The sequence below is a fragment of the Mustela nigripes genome, chromosome 13, assembly GCF_022355385.1.
Source record: "Mustela nigripes isolate SB6536 chromosome 13, MUSNIG.SB6536, whole genome shotgun sequence".
Classification (NCBI taxonomy): domain Eukaryota; kingdom Metazoa; phylum Chordata; class Mammalia; order Carnivora; family Mustelidae; genus Mustela; species Mustela nigripes.
In genome coordinates this window covers 45,127,841-45,148,962 of record NC_081569.1, presented here as the reverse complement: position 1 = coordinate 45,148,962, position 21,122 = coordinate 45,127,841, and the positions used below count along the sequence as shown (strand labels likewise).

General features: G+C 41.0%; 2 protein-coding genes across 8 annotated transcripts in view; one reads left to right on the top strand and one right to left on the bottom strand.

Moving 5' to 3' along the window:
• Window positions 1-10,819, top strand: part of INTS14 (integrator complex subunit 14) — a 30,584-nt gene extending 19,765 nt beyond the window's left edge. For all 7 annotated transcript variants that reach the window (XM_059372292.1, XM_059372293.1, XM_059372288.1 and 4 more), the window contains 3 exons: window positions 6,002-6,120; window positions 7,969-8,034; window positions 9,969-10,819. In XM_059372292.1, coding sequence (XP_059228275.1) covers window positions 6,002-6,120; window positions 7,969-8,034; window positions 9,969-10,220 — 437 coding nt within the window. In that variant the 3' untranslated portion in view covers window positions 10,221-10,819. The remainder of the gene's footprint in view (window positions 1-6,001; window positions 6,121-7,968; window positions 8,035-9,968) is intronic.
• A 451-nt stretch (window positions 10,820-11,270) lies between these two features.
• HACD3 (3-hydroxyacyl-CoA dehydratase 3) overlaps window positions 11,271-21,122 on the bottom strand; it is a 39,572-nt gene continuing 29,720 nt past the window's right edge. The window contains exons 7-11 of the mRNA XM_059372294.1: window positions 20,463-20,590; window positions 18,762-18,874; window positions 17,016-17,122; window positions 16,313-16,444; window positions 11,271-12,895 (exon numbers count right to left, since the gene is read on the bottom strand). Of these exons, the coding sequence (XP_059228277.1) occupies window positions 12,819-12,895; window positions 16,313-16,444; window positions 17,016-17,122; window positions 18,762-18,874; window positions 20,463-20,590 (557 nt within the window). The 3' untranslated portion in view covers window positions 11,271-12,818. The remainder of the gene's footprint in view (window positions 12,896-16,312; window positions 16,445-17,015; window positions 17,123-18,761; window positions 18,875-20,462; window positions 20,591-21,122) is intronic.

Here is a 21,122-nt window from a genome sequence, read left to right as displayed (position 1 = left end):
AGACGAAAGAAGAAAGTAGTGTCTCATACACGTGTACAATACATAGCCTGCTTACCCTGTCTTAAACAATGTACATTTATGTTAGTTAGGCTTGAAGGATGCCTTTGCCACTGAAGCCTAGAAAAGATTTTGATTGAATATTGACCCTAGAAGCTAGGCAGTAAGGCTTTTCAGTAAAGGGTCAGATAGTAAATATGCTAGACTTTGCAGACCATATGATCTCTGTCATGACTACTGAATTTTGCATAGTATAGCACAATACATATTGTGCTATAATACATATACATATATACATATATACAATACATATCGCATATTATTGCACAATACAATATTGTAGCACAATACATAAATGAATAGGAATGACCTATTCCAATAAAATAATCATATGGACAACAGAATTTGAATTTCACATAATTTTCATGTGTCATGAAATATTTTTATTTTCCCCCATCTATGTAATGTAAAAACCATTTTTTTAAAAAGATTTATTTATTTATTTATTTGACAGAGAGATCACAAGTAGACAGAGAGGCAGGCAGAGAGAGAGAGAGAAGCAGGCTCCCTGCTGAGCAGAGAGCCCGACATGGGACTCGATCCCAGGACCCCGAGATCATGACCTGAACCGAAGGCAGCGGCTTAACCCACTGAGCCACCCAGGCGCCCCGTAAAAACCATTTTTAACTCAAAACCAGGCAGTTGGCCAGCTCTTGAGTTAGGATGCAGGGTCTGGGGTTTTAAAGTTCACACAGGAGAAGAGATACAACTTTGTTTCCAAACCAGACAACTGAAATCTCTGAGTAAAGCTAGGAATGTGGAAGGTCTAGCCCCTCAGTGAAAGGACAACAAGAAAAATTCTACCCATTGTTTTTACCTACTTTTCCAGATGTTTAAAAAAAAAATTAACATAATTAGCATACAGTGTTAGTTTCAGGTATACAGTATAATGATTCAACAATTCTGTGCATTACTCAGTGCTCATCATGATAAGTGTACTCTGATCCCCTTCATTTCATCCTTCCCCCACACACCTCCCATCTGGCAACCACCAGTTCTGTTTAAGGTCTGGGTTTTTGTTTGTTTGTTTTTTAATTATTTGACACAGAGAGAGACAATGAGAGAGAGAGCACAAGCAGGGGGAGCTGCAGGCAGGCATGTGGGCAGAGGGGGAGGGAGAAGCAGGCTCCCTGCCAAGCCAGGGTCCTGATGGGGGCTTGATCCCAGGACTCTGGGATCTTGACCTGAGCTGAAGGCAGCTGCTTAACCGACTGAGCCATCCAGGTCCCCTAAGGTCTGGGTTGATTTTTGTTTTTTTGTTTTTGTTTTTGTCTCTTTATTTGTTTTGTTTCTGAAATTACACATATGAGTGAAATCATGTCAGGTCTTTCTCTGATTTATTTCACTTAGCATTATGCCCTCTAGATCCATCCATATTGTTACAAATGGCAAGATTTCCTTCTTTTTTATGGCTGAATAATACTCTGTGTGTGTGTGTGTGTGTGTGTGTGTGTTCCACATATTCTTTATCCATCTATCTATAGACAGATACGTAGAGGTTGCCTTCATATCTTGGCTGTTGTAAATAACGCTACAGTAAACATAGGGGTGCATATATCTTTTTGAATTTGTGTTTTCATTTTCTTTGGGTAAATACTCAGTAGTGGAATTAATGAACCATGTAGTTCTGTTTTTGATTTTTTGATCGTGTTCCACAGCAACTGCACTCATTTGTATTGTCACCAGCATGGCCCAAGGGTTTCATTTTTTCCACATCCTGGTCAACACTTGCTTTTTGTTTTGTTTTGTTTTTTAAGATTTATTTATTTATTTCAGAGAGAGAGTATACATGTGGAGATAGGGGCAGAGGGAGAGAATCTTTCAAGCAGACTCCTCTCAGAGTGGGGGAGCCTGATCCAGGGCTTGATCCCATGACCCATGATGTGACTGACCTGAGCTGAAACCAAGAGTCTGATGCTTAACTAGCTGAGCCACTCAAATGCCCCTATTTTTTGTGTTTTTTTTATTTTAGTCATTCTGACAGGTATAAGGTGGTATCTCATTATGGTTTTGATTTGTATTTCCCTGATGATCACTGATGTTGAGCATCTTTTCATGTGTCTGTTGGCCATTTGTATGTCTTCTTTGGTTATGTCTGTTCAGCTCCTCTGCCTATTTTTTAATTGTATTATCTGTTCTTCTGATATTGAATTGTATAAGTTCTTGGTATATTTTGTTATTGACCCCTTATTGGATATAATCAATTACAGATATCTTCTTCCATTCAGTAGGTTGCCTTTTTGTTGTGTTGATGGTTTTCTTCGCTGTGCAAAAAGCTTTTTATTTTGGTATACTCCCAACAGCTTTATTTTGCTTGCATTTCCCTTGCCTGAGGAGACATACCTAGAAAAATGTTTCCACGGCCAATGTCAAAGAACTTGTTTTTATTTATTTTTAGTTAAAACAAGGCAAGCAAAATGGTGCGGTTGTTTATACCTATCCCTCCTATTTCTCATTCTGTTCTTAGTAACAGCTACTTACAACTTCTAATTTTAAGAGGGTTTCGGGGGGTTGGTATTTACATTTCTAAATAATATAAGTATGTATTTCATGACTTTTTTTCTTTTCATTTCAAATGTCATTTTGACCTTTTAAGGTTGAGTGCTTAGCTCTCTTACCGCCACTGTCCCAACCCACCCACCCAGGAAGAACATTTTTCCCTTCCTCTATCCTTTCAGTGGGATTATAGTGTTCTTTTTGGGTGAAGTAGTATTCTGTCCTTGTTAGATGATGTGAATGTTATTTATGACTAAATGACTAAGCCGTGTGGTACACTGAGTTACATTTTGTTTTGGAGCTCTTTGTTCTCTGCACCAGTTTTTTTTTTTAAAGGTACTTTTTTCTTTTTTGTAGCAGGCAAGATAAATGTGCAGTTGATCCTTGAATAATGTGGGGGTTATGACTTTTAACTACCCCAGACTTCACTAGTAAGAGCCTACTGTTGACCAGAATCCTTACCAATAACATAAACAGTTGATGAACATGTACTTTTTATGTTTGTGTATATATATATATGTATTTATATATACATATATATGTATATATTAGTGTGTGTATATATGTATGTATTATATACTGCATTCTTACAATAAAGAAAGCTAGAGAAAAGAAACTGTTATTTTAAAAACCCTGAGGAGGAGAAAATAGATTTACGGTACTTGTATCTTTAGGAAAAATTCTATGTGTAAGTGGACCTATACGCTTCATACCCATGTTGTTCAAAGGTCAGCTGTCTTCTAACTTCCTTTAAAGGAAGGCTCTTGGAAAGACACTGAGGTTCCTCAGAGACTCTGGGAAAGAGCTGGGCAGGCAGGCTGTGGGGGTGGCGAGCAGCAGCAGATGAAGACAGCCAGCCCTCCCTTTGGGCTGTCTCATGGCCTTCCCCTCTCCTTGCTTTACTTTGCTCTTTTCTGTGTACTTACTGTTAATTCCTAAGTAAAATACATTCTTCAGGTATTTTTGTCCGTTTTCTTTTTTTTCCCCCTTAGAATCCTTTCCCTTCTGCTTGTTTCGTAAGTGGACTATTTGTTCTCTGTGCCTGCTGGGTAGCTGTTAGCCTTCCCTGCCTGTCTCTCCTGAGGCTCCCCTGTTTCGTGACTCCTCCTGAGAAACGGCTACATGGGAAGTAGAGGTTTGAAATCTTGCATCTTTGGAAATGTCTATGTTTCATCCCTTACACTCAGTTGTTGATTCTGTTGGATACTGAGTGCTGATTGGAATGACTTTACCTTAGAGTTTTGATGCATAGCTCCGTTTTTCTTTTCTGGCTTCCTGTGTTGCTCCTGAGAGTCTAGTGCAATGCTGTCAGGGCTTTGACCCAGATCTCTTTTTCCTCTGCACTACTGGAGGTGCTTCTTTGTATCCCTTGTGTTCTGGGTTTTCAGAATCATGTCCTTACTTGTTAGTTTCTTCATTCATTGTGCTGGGCATTCAGTGGGCCCTTCCATCTGGCAAGTCTGTTCTTTAGTCCTGGGAACATGAATCATGTGTTTGATTTCCCCCTCTCTGTATCCTCTCTTCTCCCTTTTCTAGAACATCGGTTGATGATTTTTATATAATTTTCTTATCTTCCACCCATTTTTCCATTGTTTTCTAATTTCTCTAAGGTATCTTCAGCTTTACCTTGCAGCTGGTTGTTTTTTTTTTTTTTTTTATTTCTGCTGCCATATTTCTTATGTCTAAGAGTTTGCTGTTCTTTTTTCATAGATGCAGTATTTTTTGTCTGTCAAACCAGTCACCACATATAGGCTTCAAATAATTAGAGACCATACAAGATAGACTGTGGTTAGATATTGCAATGTTTGATACTGATACTGAGTGCTACAGTAGAAAAGGTTCTAGAGAAAGTGCTGTGTGCCAGAACACTTGGGACAACTTTGTGGAGAAGGAGGGATAAGATCTGGACCTGGAATATAAGTAAGTTTGGATGTATGAGGAATGGTGAGGTTGAGTGGTAGAAAAAGTGTTACCTTTGCAAGCAGGCCCAACTGAGTAACTGTGAAGCCTGTGAAGATCCAACCTCTTTGAGCCTCAGTTCCCTCATCTTTCATGGGACCAATAATATTTCCCCCCCACTAGGGTTGCTGTAAGGAAAGAAGGTATACATTTAACGTGTTTGGAACTTAATAAATATTCTTTATTCTGTAAGTTCCTTGAGTCTAGAAAAAAATCCTCTTCAGCCACACTTCCTAGCAGAGTGCTTGCTACATAGTGGGGACTTAGTATAGCAAGTGAGTAAGGGAATAAATGGATGAGGGAAGGGGAGCACTCCAGTCAGGGGAAATAACCAAAGTAGTGGCAGGCAAGTTAGAAATAAATGTGCTACATGGAAAAAGACTGCTGGGATCCTGGCCTGCCTAAAAGGTCTTATATATATGCAAGTTATTTGTGGAAATATGCCTGGAAAACTCGGCCGATACTTTTTGGAGGGGTTGGGTGGGGGGCACTGACACATAGTGTGGGGCCAGTATAAAACATTTAAATTACCAAATTGGGGTTAGAGAGCTTCTGGCTCAGAGAAACTGGGTTCATTCCAGTTGGAAGTATGAACATTTGGACAAGGGATATAAGCTCCCTGAACTTGGTGGGGAAATGATCCCAGCTCTGTCTACCCCAGAAGGCAGTAGTAATCAGGATAAAATGAGCCAGTAGATATAAGTGGGCTTGTGAGTTTGTGGCAAAGTTTCATTGGCTTGGGAAGCAGGTAGAAAAACAGAAACCTTTATTTATTCACATGGCTAAAAAACCAGCTGAGCTTTAAATGTTTGAAAGCAATAACTAATAAGCCCTGATGACCTAGAGTGTATTTCACCAAAAAGTATTTCTTCTCTTGCCCTTTTCCTTAATGTGGCTACCTATAATTTTCCTCTGGAATTTTCTCAGTGCTTAGACCTATGATGTCCAGTCCAGTAGACACTAGATACCTGAGGCCATTTAAATTGAAATAAGTAAAATTTAAAATTCAGTTCCTCAGTCACTTTAGCCACAAGTCAGTGTTCAGTAGCTGCATGGGCCGGTGGCTACCATTCGATCATTGTAGAAAGTTCTCTTTGAGAGCACTGGGCCAGACTATAAAGAATTATATTATGTGTGTTTATATATTCTTTAAATATGTACTTTAGAATGTATGTATTAGTTTTATTCTCTCTGATCTCAATTGATAAAGCAAATAAGTGAAGGTTGTCTCTTTAAAAACATTAAGCTGGGTTTGTTTTTGGTTTTGGTTTTTTACCTACTTGGGCCTCAGTTGATTGTTTAGTCTCCTACATCAGTGGCATTGTTTGGGAACAGGTTCCCTAACCTGAGGGAAGTGAATGGATTTTCTTAATTAGGGAAGTAACAGGATGAAGAAGATTGAATGATTCAGAGAGCGGCTAGCCTAATTGGAAATGTAATTGATTATGTTTTGCCAGATGTCATTTCAAGATTGTGTTTTCCTTTTAAGATGCTAAAGAAAATCCTTACGGAGAGGATGACAATAAGAGCCCATTTCCCCTGCAGCCCAAAAACAAACGCAGTTATGCTCAGAATGTGACCGTCTGGATCAAACCCAGTGGCCTGCAGGTAACATTACCATTCAAGTTGCTTTCTGCTGGGGACAAGGGGAGGGATTCTGGCAGGCAATTAAGACATCTGATTTGATTTTCCTTTCCTTTGATATTTAGTAATTCACTTACTTCTAATGTTTGTCATTATTTCCAAAAAGGATTTGAGGTGGCCTACAGTAAAACACGTATGCAGCAAAATCACTTCTTACAAAATTTAGAGCAGTACAAAACCTAGAGGAAGAGGGGAGACAGTTGCACCGGGAACTCAAGGCAAAATGATTATATTTGAGCAATTTGGCTCCGAGCTTTCTGCTATCAGGGTCAGAAGAGCAACATGTAGGGTTATATATAACCTTTCTTGTCTGACAGAAGGAAGCATGTCAGTTCTAGAGAGACATACTTTCCTGGCATTGAATTTCATTGTAAAATTTTTGACATGGTGAGGCATTGACAGAACGGGTTTTATCTTTGACAACAGTTTTTTGAGAAGGATATAAAAACTTCATGGGTTTATTTTTCTGTCCCCACAGTAGAACCCAAGCAATGGCAGTACACCTTAATAACAACACTTTTATGGAAAGCTAAGATTACACTATTCTCGAGGTATGCTGCTTTTATGCAAGCTCAGTGATATTTCTCCCTCCCCTGACTTACTGACTTACTTAGGCCACCTGACAGGGGAAATAGCTTCTTGATGGCACGGTTTCTTCTTTGCATAGAGACTGGACACACCCTGTGGTGGCTGTGGAGGAGGGGTTTTGTTGGAAAATCAAGTTCTCTCCTGCCATCCCTGACCCCAGTACTTCCCTGTCAGAAGGAAAGCTGAATTTTTCTCAAATGACTTTTTAAATTTTGTTCTGTTCTGGATGTATTTTTTTTAATTGTGAAAAACACATAGCATCAAAGTCACCATTTCAGCCATTTTAAATTCAGTGGCATTTAGTACAATCAAAATGTTATGCAACCATCATCACTGTGTAGTTCTAGAACATTTTCCTCACCCCAAGAGGAAACCCTATACCTATTAAGCAAGTCACTCTACATTCCTGACTTCCCCGAGTCCTTGGCCACCACTAATCTGCTTTTGGACTCTGGATTCATCCTACTCTAGATATTTCATATAAATAACAGCATGTAACATGTGACTTTTTGTGTTTGGTTTCCTTCACTTAGCATAATGTTTTCAGCATTTGGCCATGTTGTAACATAGATCAGTACTTCCCTCCTTTGGATTTCATTCAGTTGATGAACATTTGGATTGTTTCCACCTTTTGACTACTGTGAATAATACTGCTAAGAACATTTGTCAATTTTTTTCTTTTGTTGCTATGCTGCTGTTGTCATAATTAAGAAATCACGACCAGTCCAAGGTCATGGAGATTTATGCCCATGTTTTCTTCTAAGAGTTTTGTAGTTTTAGCTCTTGCAGTTAGGTCTCTGAACCATTTTGAGTTGTTTTTTTGTTTGTTTTATATGGTGTGAAGTAAGAATCCAGTTTTGTTCTTTGCATGTGGATAGCCAGCTGTCCTGGCACCATTTGTCCAAGAGCCTGTTCCTTCCCCCATTGAATGGTCTTTGCACCCTGGCCAGAAAGCCGCTGGCCATAGATGTATAGGTTTATTGGGTTTATTTTTGTGAGACAAGTTCATTTCTGTTACTAAGGGATTTATCATCATCAAACATTTTGAAGGAGGGAGATGCTTTACTAATGTAAACTACAGTGACATTGACTCAGAGGGATCCTCATCTTGACATTGCACCTCTATTCCCAATTTCTTTCCTCTAAACATCTAGCACCACCCTTTTGTATTCTTTCCCCTTTTACCACAGAACCCTAATGTTGAACTCTTATTACCCTTGACAGACAGATGTACAGAAGATTTTAAGAAATGCAAGGAAACTACCTGAAAAAACACAGACATTCTATAAGGTAAGACTGTCAGAATTACAGTGGGGTGGGGGGAGGGGGGCTGGGATATGTCCCTAAAATAAATGGTTCACAGCAATTAGAGTATGGGGTAAAAGAGTGAACATGGACAGGCATGAGTAATGTTTGGATTGTACCTCAGTGTTTTCATTGTAAAGTCCATAGAAATGATAGGTTCGCTGCTGCCCTAAAAATCCAAGAATTGGAAGTGTTTAAGTGGCCTGATTCTGTACACAAGGGCTCCTCTGTCTTGATGCTGCTCTGAATGGCTGAGAAAAGGAGTCAAAAGAATCTGTGAGTCAAAGCCCTGAGTTCTCCGTACCACTCTCATATGAGTGTCCAGTCTAACCCTGGACAACCAGGGTGACTTCCTGGGATGATGATCTCCCAGAACATTCTTATGCTACCAGAGAAGCTGATTCCAGGAAGGACTACTAAAATTGTATTTATATGGGGCGCCTGGGTGGCTCAGTGGGTTAAGCCACTGCCTTCGGCTCAGGTCATGATCTCAGGGTCCTGGGATCGAGTCCCGCGTCGGGCTCTCTGCTCAGCAGGGATCCTGCTTCCTCCTCTCTCTCTCTGCCTGCCTCTCTGCCTACTTGTAATCTCTGTCAAATAAATAAATAAAATCTTTAAAAAAAAAAATAAATAAAATTGTATTTATATGAATTGCAAAAGGATGGCCCTCCAGAATCCTACCTAGCTAATCCAGAGCTATTGGTGGAGGGAATAAATTTATAACCAGTGGGTAGAGTTGGGGGTTCATTTAAGTAAACACCTTGTTTCTTGCCTTTCCATCTGGTGTTTGCTGAAATTAAATTAAGTGGCAGTGTGAGGCATGCTGTGTTGTCAGTTGTAGCCCAGCTACTAATATTTTATGGTGCACATAGCCTACCTAAGGCTAGCATCTCTTCCGGAGAACAGACGGGCTACTTTGTCTGGGTGTTATCTCATTACCTTTATGTCACTGTTGTCTTCAAACCTAATTATGTGGCAAGCTGGTGACCTCAAGCAGGAGCAACCTTAATCAGAGTTCAGAGAGCTGCTCAGCCAGCCATGCCCTCCCTCCCCTTGAAGCCCATAGTTCACACAGGCCCTTGATGACCCCCCTTGGCAATAGTCCCTTTATCCCCTACAGTCGTCAGCTGTCTATTCAAGAAGGCACACTTGTACTTTGGCCCTCTTCTGAACTTTCCCCCTTGTTAACAGATGATAGTAGAGAGATGGTCAGAAAGCCCACTTCTCTTTTCTGGCTTTACAGAGTCCCACATATCAGATGTGGAAGGGCCTCTGCCGGGCAACTGCGTGAGCCCCCACAGCAGGCATGGAAGAGATCCTCCTTCTCACTCTACAGATGAGAACACTGAGCCTCAGAGAGGCTACACAAGTGGCCTAGTTGCACTGCTAAGTGGTTGATGGGGCTCTTTGTATTTCTCTGCTTCCATGCACTACCCAACCCTTCTTTTGGTGGCAGTCTTTCAGGTCAGACTTCTTGAATCCTCCAGAGCCTCCTCCAAACATGTTCACTGTTGTTCAGTCTGAGGCCCAGCCAGAGAAGAGGCAGCAGAGGGTTCATAGTCCTCTGAGGTTTGGGGCTAGCCTCTGCCATGCCTGAGTAACGGGAAAAGTCATCCTCCTGACAGGAGTAAATGAAATGATGTGTGGGAAGTGTCTCACCCTGTTTGGTGTAAGCGCTCACCCACTGTGGTGGGTGAGCCTGTTTCAGTCAGCCAGTCTGATCACCAAGAGGAATCCTCTTGGCAGTCTCTTGTTACTGGCATCTCTGCACAAGCATTTGTTCTGTAAAATGCTCACAAGTTCAGGGATCAAGAAAAATTTATTCTAAGTTGAGCACTTAAAAAGTATGTGACAAGAAAAGTACATTTCAGGAACACTGGTGGGTTTTTTTTGTTTGTTTGTTTTTTATCTTGTTTCAGGAGCTAAACCGTTTACGAAAGGCTGCCCTGGCATTTGGTTTCCTGGACCTGCTTAAAGGAGTGGCTGACATGCTGGAAAGGGAGTGCACGCTGCTGCCCGACACAGCGCACCCAGACGCCGCCTTCCAGCTGACCCACGCTGCCCAGCAACTCAAGCTAGCCAGCACCGGCACGTCTGAGTATGCCGGCTACGAGCACAACATCACACCTTTGCATACAGACTTCTCCGGGAGCAGCACTGAAAGAATGTGAAACTGACTTTGGGAGCCTTCCTGCTTTCTTTCATGACAGGTGAAAAGGATTTAGGGTAAAAACTCCAGTTTGTTCACCTCTGCAAGAGCTCCCCTTCCCCCCAACACTTCCCTGAGGTTGCCTCGGAAGCACCACTTGCTGGGCTGTGCTGCTTGGGCTTTGACCTTGGTTTTCTGGAGCGGAGTCTGTAAGCCCCAAAAAACCACTGTTGCTCCCACAATGGGCACACCTCCTGAGTAACTTAAAGGACTGATAAATACAGAGCTCTCCCCACTTCCTCCTAATCAGCGGGGGTTCTCGGGCTAGCTAAAGGTACCTCTTCTCCTCTCCAACCATAAGGACATTTTCCAGCTCTGTCCTTGGAATGAGCAGCCCAGCCCAGACTGTCTGGGACTTGCTAAATGTGAGTCCAACACCATTAAGTTTCAGAACTGTCCTTAGAACTTGGGCAAAAACTTGATGGTAACCCTCTGGTGTAGTATGTCTTGAGATACAGACTTAAACAGCAGCTATAAATGTATAAAATGATTCCTACTTCAAGTTTTGGTTTGGTTTTGTTTTTTAATGAAAATAAAATACTTGATTTTCTAGAAAATGGATTCATTGGGAAACTAATGGGTCTTTGTCTTTTGGTCTGTCCTATCACCTGGATGTAATTTCACCTTCCTAAGTGGCACAGATTTCTTAAGTCCTGAGAGTTCTTGGGTTCCATATGGACTTATTTCTGACACTGGTTAGGTCTCTGCCTCAGCCAGGTTCTACCCCGGTGGATCTGACTGTTCTCTCATCAGTATGGTATCAATTCATTCACTAGCTTCAGGACCTTAGGCAAGTCAGGTAACTTCTCCAAGCTTTCTGCCATCAGTGCTTTTCAGATTGCTCTGTGGACTCCAGAGGTTAACCTTCCTGCAGGCTTCACCCCAAGCAACCATTTTCACACGCTGAATTTAACATTTCACCACGCAGTGCAGTATAATATTTTGTCTGGACAAATGACTTTATCATTAGCAACCTGAAAACCCAACAGACTAAATGATCTTTAAGCACAAGTTGTTAGGATTTTGACTGTAAATGTTTAATAGAAATACACAATGTTTTGCTTTCTCAGATAGCAATAAAGGAGTTTATAACAATCACTAGGAATACAGGCTTCTGCCACAAAGATGCAGCATATACTGCAAAGCTGATCTGTCCAAATAAAGTCAGGTGAAAGAACAGAAGTTAACACAAACAAGTGTTGACAGAAGTTACAAACATGCAAAATATCCTTCAGTGCAATGAACTTATTAAAAAAAAAAAAAAATCAGCCAGCCTATGCTAATCTCATGTCTTTAGTAGGTCAAACCAAGTTTCCATATCCGGCTCAGAGAAACAGTGTAACTTACGGAGTCCCCTCTCACCCAAGAACAACAGAAATGGCAGAACAGAAAGAGCTACCATGTTCTTAAATTCTTTTATACAAGCATTACTTCTAACACATATTTTATTTGGTGAACCTGGAATGTTTTAGAGGAAAACAATGATATTTTTGACAATGGTCAAACTTTACAATGTCTCTACTTTTCTCAGTTCCTCTATGGGTGGGTTTCCAGCCCGGAAGCTTTTTCAAGATTCTCTAGCCAAAATTCCCACTGTTTTCCCTCTCCAAGAGCTGACCAGTGAAACAACAAGAGAGCAAAGGCAGGCATTTCTGAGGTCGGTTCCACCAGCCATTCTGACAGGTTTACAAGGAAATGGACTTAGCCAGCACAGAAGAAGGAAGAGAGCCGTTTTATGTACGTGCACAGGCTAGGACTGGTCTGCCTGCGCATTTCTTCTGCTTCCTGTTTGCCACAGGCCACCCTTCCGGCAGCTGTCTCACTAACGGTTTGACCTGTAGCCATTTGGGTTTGGAACGCTTATAATCTCACCGTTTTCTAAACTAACGTTTCATCTTTCTCTAGTGTTGAAGATCATTCTGATTTAGCTAGGAATGAAATAAGTGATCATGGTGTTCCAAGGTTCTGCCTCTCGTTTCTCCCACATCATTCTGTGCCGCCTCGGTATGCACACAGGTAAGCACTGTCATGACAGGTGGTGGTAGAAGCCAAAAGGTGCTCAGAAGTAATGTGTTCTCTAGCCCCACTCAGACTCAAATATTTTATTAGTGCCACCCCTCAGGGACAGAATGTATAAGGTCCTGCCTGAACAGTGCCTTTTTTTTTTCTTTTCTTTCTTTTACCCTCCAAGCAACAGCTGAAATGAACAAAGGCCAGCTGTAAAAATGGCCAGTATCTGGCAGGGTTAGGGCACTGAAGTAGGACCTCTGGCCCGTGTGAAAGCGACTGGACAAGGAGTGCTTGGGGGTAGGGCTGTCTCTTGCTGTCATTAATGGAATATACAAGAACAAACCTGTCCTCAGATATCGGGAATCCATGTCATGCAAGTACTACACTAAGATAATAACGGTAAATTCAGGAATGTTACGGGGGGAAGGGAATATAGCCTCACTGAGAATTTAATCATTTAACTTTAAAAAGCTTTTACATCAGTACAAGAAGGTAAAACTGTAAGAATTATAGATTAGGCTCAAACTGGCAAGAAGTCTTCAAGATCTTTTTAGTGGACCTTTTTCTTTTTTTGTCCGAAACGCCGCCTGCGCTGTTTATAAAGGTGACGGAAATTTATGTACAACCCTGAAAAAGAACAAAGCCAATGAGAAAATGGAATCTGTCTCTTTATAACCAGAAGCTCTTGGGACAGGGACAATTTCTAGATGGCTGCTTGTCCTGCCCCATGGCACGGTGCTTAATGCAGGGTGCTCGGGAATTACAAGTCTGGCCAAGTTCTCAACAGTGCATTAGAGACCACTCTTTTTTCCCAGTGGGTTTACTGTTTTATTTTCTCCCATATTCTAATATGAAAATTTTCAAACCTATAAAAAGTAAAATATTGTTCAGTGAACCAACACTTAGATCTAAACTTAAACTTTTTCTTATATTCACTTTGTCACCTGCTCATTCCCATCTGATTTTTGATGTATTTCACTAAGTTGCAGGAATCCATACTCTTCACCCCTAAACATTTCATTAATTAGAGTTCAGTTTTCCTTCATTCTTTCAAGGTAAGATTTATATAAAATGAAATCCATAAATCTGAAGTATAAAAACAACCCACAATTTTTAATTCAAGGCTACACAATAACATGCATTAAGCAATAGTCTAAAAGGTATGAAACTCTTTTCTGGGAAGTAAATTAGAAAATGCAGGATTTCACAGGGAGAGGGTCATGAGGCAGCCATCTCCCTGGACTCCCAGCATGCTACTGTCGTGCCCCAAGTGCCCATTTGGGCCACCACCCAAAAGCTGTTGCTTTCCTGTGTCTGTTTCCTGCAGCCCTTCCCCAAGGGGGCCTCCTGGAATTGCCCCAGTGACTGCTAGTAAAGCTTTGCCTGAAGTGCGAAAAAAAAAAAAAAGAAAAAGAAAATGCAGGATTTCAGTGTGCAGGATTTCAGTGTCGGAAAAATCTTCCAATCCTGCTTGACCACTAACTAGTTCTGTGGCTTAGCCTCTTTCTGTTTCCTCATTGTACAAGAGGGTTAAAAACACCAATTTTAAAGACTTAGTATGGGAGAATATATGTTTACAAAAGCACTCTGATCTATATGCAAACATAACTGAGTGTAGTACTGCTTCTAAATTACATAAATTTAAGATCTATTTCTAAAGAATAAGAACAACTACATTGTGGGCAAACTAGGCAGGAGTATAAAACCTTGTAAATTAGAGTGTACGAAAACAAAGCAAAGCTGGTAGGGTTAATGCACATTAAAATGCTTCTACCCTTCTAGCTTTTTGGGTAAGATATTTTAAGTGTCTTTCCAATACTTAGTCCTCTCTTAACATATTCAGTATGCACACCTCATGGAGCCTGGCTACAGTAACACTAGATTTATCCAGTAATAGAAGTAAAGAATTCTCATAATGAGTCCATTTTCCAAACTGAAGCATACTCCCTTCAAGGGCCAAACATTTTCACATATTTTGGTTAGAAATCTTTCTGAAATAGAAAAGGAGAAACTGAATAAAATTTAACCTTTGACCAAAAAGTAACTTTGGGCAAATCATCTATACCCATAATGTATAATATTTAATTGTGTTTCTGCCATGTGCTGGTTCCCTGAGGGGCTCCTAAGGGTGCAGGGCTCTTGTCCCCCCATGCTAAATGAACCAAGCTTTCTAGCTTCTTGGATTTACTTTTTGTAGTCTTCCTCTCACTGGGGCAGCTAGCCTCCCAGATGGTCCCCAGTGATCCTACCTCTTGGTATCTCATGCCCTTTTGTATTCCCTCCCATACTATAACAGGTTGGTCTGTATAACCAACAGAATACAGCAAAAGTGGTGGTATGTCACCTCTGAGATTACAGGTGACAAAAAAGCAGGGCAGACGTGATACAGGTACGAGTCCTATCTACCAGTGGTAATCATATTACAGTATATAAGTGAATCAAATCAACATGGTGTACCCCTTAAATTTATACAATGTTATATGTCATATTTCTTTAAAAAATAGATGCTTTTTTTCAAAGATTTTATTTGTCAAGAGAGAGAAAGAGCACAAGTAGGGGGAGCGTCAGGCAAGTGAGAAGCAGGCTTTCCGCTGAGCAAGAAGCCTGATGTGGGACTTGATTCCAGGATCCCTGGGCCTATGACCTGAGCTGAAGATAGACACTGAACTAACTGAGCCACCCAGGCACCCCTGTAGATCCATTTTTTTGAAGGCAAAAAAAGTGTGGCTTCTGGCTCTCAAACCATTTGCCTTGGGGGAAGCTGTGTTCCTGAGCAGCCACCTGGAGAAATACTGTGGCAAGAAACTGAAGCTTCCTATTCACAGTTACATGAGTGAGCTTGGAGCAGATAGATCCTCTAGCCCTCGTCAAGTGCAGAAATGGCAACCGCCCGCCAGACTGACAGCCGGACTGAAACCTCAGGAGGGACTCAGAGCCACCCAGTTAGGCTGCCTTCTGACCCTCAGAAGCTACTTGAGATAATAAACATTTGTTGTCTTAAGCTACTAAGTTTTGAGGTAATTGGTTACACAGCAATAGATAATTAATAGACTATCTGTTGTCATATCTTGTTGCTAGAAGACCACACAGCCATACTTAGGGCCACCTTAAGATTTTTGTAAACTAAAACAAGAGAATATGTAAATTATATTAAAATGCATTAGAACTGGGGCACCTGGGTGGCTCACTTGGTTAAGCATCTGCCTTCGGCTCAGGTCATGATCTCAGGGTCCTGGAATGGAGCCTCACATTGGGCTCTCTGCTCAGTGGGGAGCCTGAGTATCCCTCTGCCTGACACTCCCCCTGCTTGTGCTCCCTCCCTCCCTGACAAAATCTTTAAAAAAAAAAAAAAAAATTCATTGGAACTTTATCTAAAGTAAACAGTCCTTATGCTTAGGAAGCTTTTAAATCTCTCATACTTGGAATAATTAGGTTTACTTCTTTTAGTTCTTAGTTTTTATGAATTAAGGCAACTGATTTTATATAAAAGTAAATGAATATATAAGCTGTTTTTACATGAGGAGTGGCGCTGGAGCGGGGGGTGCTTTCCTATTGTTTGAAGCTTTATGACCTTTCTTGGCTGCTCAGAGACCTTGCCTGCCTTCTTCCTTCCTTGCTTTCAGTGGTATTATCACCTCTGTAAACTCTGGATAAGGAATATGTCACTGAAACTAGTAAAATTAAAATGTACTTATTCTATCTTTCTTTTTTCTTATTCTACTTTAAAAGAGCTTCTTCTTAAAAAAAAAAAAAAAAAAAAAAGAAGAAAGAAAAGCTTCTTACATTGTTTTAAACATGAAATATGGTGAATTCCCAGTGACCAAGAGCACAACCAAGATCCCTCAGTCGCTGGCGATATAGAAGAAATACATATAGCATTTGTATATATGTCCTCGGGAGGTCTGTTGTAAAAAATTATGTTTCTCTAACTCTATGTTCCTCTTCTGGAAATAAAAATCCTAACAAAGGCTTCGAAAACTTTGTATCATTTAACTTTGCCCTCTAAGAAGTGACCGGAAAAAGTCTTACAGAGCCAGTACTTACCTAAAAATAATAAGATAAGATAAATCTGAAGAAAAAAGGAAAATCTAACTTTGATTTTCACTGGATATGGCAATGTGAAACTGAATCTTCCTGTTTCGTTGAATACTGGAATGGACTGGATCACTGAGACAGCTGAAAGGAGAAACACGAACCTGTCAGAAGCAAATGAAATACAGTGCCCTCTAGTGAGAGAAGCTTCTACCCTCCACAGTGTCAGTTCTGGGTGTGCCGAAAATGCTTCCCTCCTGATAGTACAGAGGGGCTGGCACATGCCTATTCCATTTCTCCCCCTAGTTTTCATAAACGATGAGCCTCTAAGCTGACAACAAGATGAATAAGAAACACTACTTTTGACAGCACTGAGCTTTAGTTTTCTATAAAGTGGAGAGAAAAACCCTACCTGACTCACTAGGTTTCTGTAAGAATAAAAGGAAATCATTGATAGGAACCTGCTTTAGAAAATTCTAAACACCATATAAATAGGAAGCATGCGATACATGAATGCCCAGCTTCCAAACCTTATAAAAATAAGCTACTTCCCTGGAATAGTCTGGGTACCAGGAGTATCATGGAAGGAAGCCACTAGAAAGAAATTCTTAAAAAGTCTAACACCTGTATGTCAGAGGAAGGAAGAAAGCTTTGGCCTATCAGCTTAGCTATCCTTTGGAATTAAGCTTATAAAACCTAGGGTTCTTGAAAGTACCTTCTGCCAAACATCCCAGAGGATACAAGGGAATCCACACAGTGTAACGAAGCCACGTGAGCACCTTCCAATCCATGTCAATGCAGGAAAGCATGTAGAAGGGGTACCTATTGAAAATAAGAAATTTGGATGTGAAAAGCACTTCAGGTCCTGAGTGCAACCCTAGAACGTCATTCAAGAAGAATAATTTCACACTTAGCCACACATGGCTTCTTCAGAACAGAATTCTAATCCTGGGTTATCTACCCACAAACTCCCATCACACTCTTCCCCCAATTTTCAATGGATGTGAACTCTCTGACAGTAGACTAAATTTAGGTCCTATAAGAACCCTCTTTACAATAGTTCAGCATGTGGAATGAATGCTCAAAAGCTCTTTGCCTTTATTACTAGATCTGATCTATGTTCTAAGTAGGTGAAGATGACAGACACCTTGGCAATTTATCTCTGGATAAATGATTGTTATCAAAGTAAACAGGGGCCTACGTGACTCGGTTAAGTGTCTGACTCTTGATTTCAGCTCAAGTCCTGATCTCAGGGTCATGGGATCAAGCCCCACATTGGGCTCCATGCTGGGCATGAAGCCTGCTTAAGAGTCTCTCTCCCTCTCCTCCTGCCCTTCCCCTGCTCGCTCTCACTCTCTCTCTCTCTCTCTCTCAAAGAAAGCAATTTCAAAATTATACAAAAGACCCCTCATCTAGAATTGGACACACTCTTTAAAAAGCGGTAACAAAAAAAAAGAAATTTTTCTTCCCAGAGTTAATATTAAGTACTTAAAATCTCTTTCACCTTTGTATTAGTAGATTAGAGGGTATAAGGGATATTATGGAATTCAGACCACAGTTAAGACACAATCTAGGAACAAGACGAAATCAGAGAGGGAGACAAACCATAAGAGACTCTTAATATCAGGAAACAAACTGAGGGTTGCTGGAGGGTTGCGGGGAGAGGGAATGGGGTAGCTAGGTGATGGAACAGTGGAGAGGGTATGTGCTATGGTGAGTGCTATGAATTGTGTAAGACTGATGAACCACAGACCTGTACCCCTGAAGGAAATAATATATTATGTGTTAACTTAAAAAATTACCTCAAGACACAGTCTAGGGCTGCTACTGTCTCTTCTCCCTTTCAACTTAACTTTGCCAAAATATCCCCAAAACTAGAGCTGAGGAGTCATTTTGCAAAACCCCTGCTCCACCTGACCAAAAAAGAAATGGAATATGTATGGTCTTCAGGCGAACAGTACCTCTACTTTAATTGGATCTTTTTTTTAATATTTCTTCTACTGACAACTGAGAATAGCAGAATCAGGTAAGAGGTTGACTCAAACTTCAGTAATCCCGTAGTCAAGATTTATTTCTATCTTTCCTTCTAGAAGGTTGGTATTCACTAGTTCCAGCCTGACTACCCCTTCAATCCCATGTTTCTTCCCCTTCCAAAATTCTTCCATGTGGATGAGTCCTCTTTCCAACAAGACAGCAGGATTCTGAAGGGCACGCTGGGTCTTCCACCTCTGCACCTCTCGACTCCCTCTGCTCTCCAGTACCCAGGCTGGTACTATGATCCAAGGATTACTTTAAAAAAACGTGCCTCACCTTTTCAGAGCACAAAGATGCAGCTAGAGCTCCCTACACACGGAACCCTAATCTCAAACCAAATGAGACTCTGAAAAAAACTCCCTCCAGAAGAGAGCAGCCCCAGAGAAAGGAAAAGCTTTCAATCCACTATGCTGGCATTTCTACCCACCTGAAAATTTCAATTGCGCTCCATGAATAAAACACAAAGAAAACCACAGCTTTGTTTTGCATTTCTTCCATGGTGCCAAAGATGATAAACAAAATGAAATTTCTTCCACATAGCTATTAAAAGAACCCAAAAGAGAGGAAAAAGTTTAAAAATATATTCCACAAAAACTATATAAATGTGTTACCTAAAACTTAGCCCCACTAAATTCAGGGTAAAGAGAAAAAGACTGAAGGGCACCTGGCTGGCTCAGTCAGTGGAGCATGTGACTCTTGATCTCAGGGTCATGAGTTCAAGCCCCACACCGGGGGTAGAGATTTAAAAGTTTAAAAATAAAATCTTAAGGGGAAAAAAAAAAAGCCTGAGCTCAGCTAGTGAAAGCCTCTGTTCTAGTTTTGGAACAAGTTAAAGTACCCCAAGCAGTCTTTCTGAATAGACTGTGTATATCTGTGTAAACAGATCATCACAAATAGTTGATTTTCAAAAGCACTCATACACACTCGAACACAGTGTAAAGAGTACTGCCAAATGCACTTTTGTGTCTGCGTAAAGCCGGGTGAAAACGAGAACATTACCAGTATAGCAAAGCCCATCAGTAACTACTACCTTGGGTTAACCATTCCATTGCTTCTCTTTATAGGTTTCCTGCTTATGTACGTATTTCTAAATAGTACACTGTTTCACTTTGCCTGTTTTTAAACTTTCTGAAATACAACGTAGTAATCTGTGACTTGTTTCTACTCTGCGTTCTGCTTCCGAGCCAGAGCCGTGTTGGCGCGTGCCCAACTCCCGGGGGCTGCGCTCACACTGCATTCTCCATGAACGGCCCTCCTCAGAGCGGTGCGATGGGAGGGTACTGAACGCCTCCCTTCCATCAAACCTAGAAACTCCAGCCTCATGCTTATCTGCACTAGTCCTTGACATACAAAAAGTACTATTCCACATCAGTGGGTCCCTCACTATCTTCTTATTTTATAGACTGAACAAAAGCGGCTTCTCTCCAAGAACAGAAACCCCAGGAGTAACAAGGCCATTGGATTAAAACCCTTTACCCTGCAACTGCTACTATCAGCATGCCAGGGCCGGTATACCAGGAAAGGGTAGAACTACAGAAACAGGACTCCAGAAGAGACTAACCAGAAATCACCTGTTGCCTCCAGAGTCAGCAGTGGGGGGCTGTATTTAATAGTATATGATTACACAGGAAAGAGGGCAAGGAAGTTAAGACTCTGATGCCCCATTCCTGATAGCAATCTTCCAAACATGAAGAAACAACATAGACCTATCAAGGGGAGGGGGAATCCCCACACCAGTCAAAAGAATCCCCTTCATATACGGAAGAACGTCCAAAGTGAAAAGAGCTCCTAGGATTGCACTGCCTTCACCTACCCAAGTTGGGAGGAAACCAAGCATATCACTACCTGAGAAGACTGTGGGTAAGTTTTTCTGCTCCTGCTTGAGAATCAAGTTTCCCTAGTTTTAAAACCTTTTATAACTTTGTGATTTCATGAAGATATTATAAACAAACCAGACCTGAAATGGCAAAAGTCTACTCTGGAAAATATCCTTGGGCTTAAAAGTTTTCCTCCTCTTTCAGATAAAATAATGCTATTTCCATGCAAAGAGATTTTTACTCATTGTAACTTCTCACCAAAATGTGCCATACCTACTAACTACTGAAATCTGAGGTCAATTGTTCAGTACCTGGATAAGAGAAGGCATCACTGGTGACTTAGTGACACCAATCGCTGCATTGATCATTTCCACAGCTGACAGCATCTGGCAGAAATACATCATGTCGGCCAAGGTGTGGAATGTGTCATAGAAGGACTCTATGGGACAAATACACAATAAGGGTAAATCAGGAGGTGAATTCCAACAGGATTATGTCTCAAACTACATACCTACTTGCATGAAAGGAATTTAAGGAAAAGTATAATAAATAGCCACTCAGATTCAAATTTACTATCCAAACTAACCTGGAGGGGAACAAACCTGTGAGGTCATGAATAGTAAACTCTACTGGTTATGTATGTCCTTCTCATTTTAAAAGGCAAGAAAAAGGGCCCCTGAGTGGCTCAATTGATTAAGTTCTGCTTTCAGCTCAGGCCATGATTTCATGGTCCTGGGATGGAGGCGTGCACCAGGCTCCCTGCTCAGCGGAAAGCCTGCTTGTCCCTCTCCCGCTCCCCCTGCTTATGTTCTCTCTCCCTTGTTCTCTGTCAAATAGATAAAATCTTTTAAAAATACTAATACTAATAATAAAATGCAAGAAAAAAGCTATTATAAGCTGAAAAATCTATGTATCAGGTATGGTGAGAAGTCAGATCCATTATTTAATTTAAAATTAAACTACAGCACATA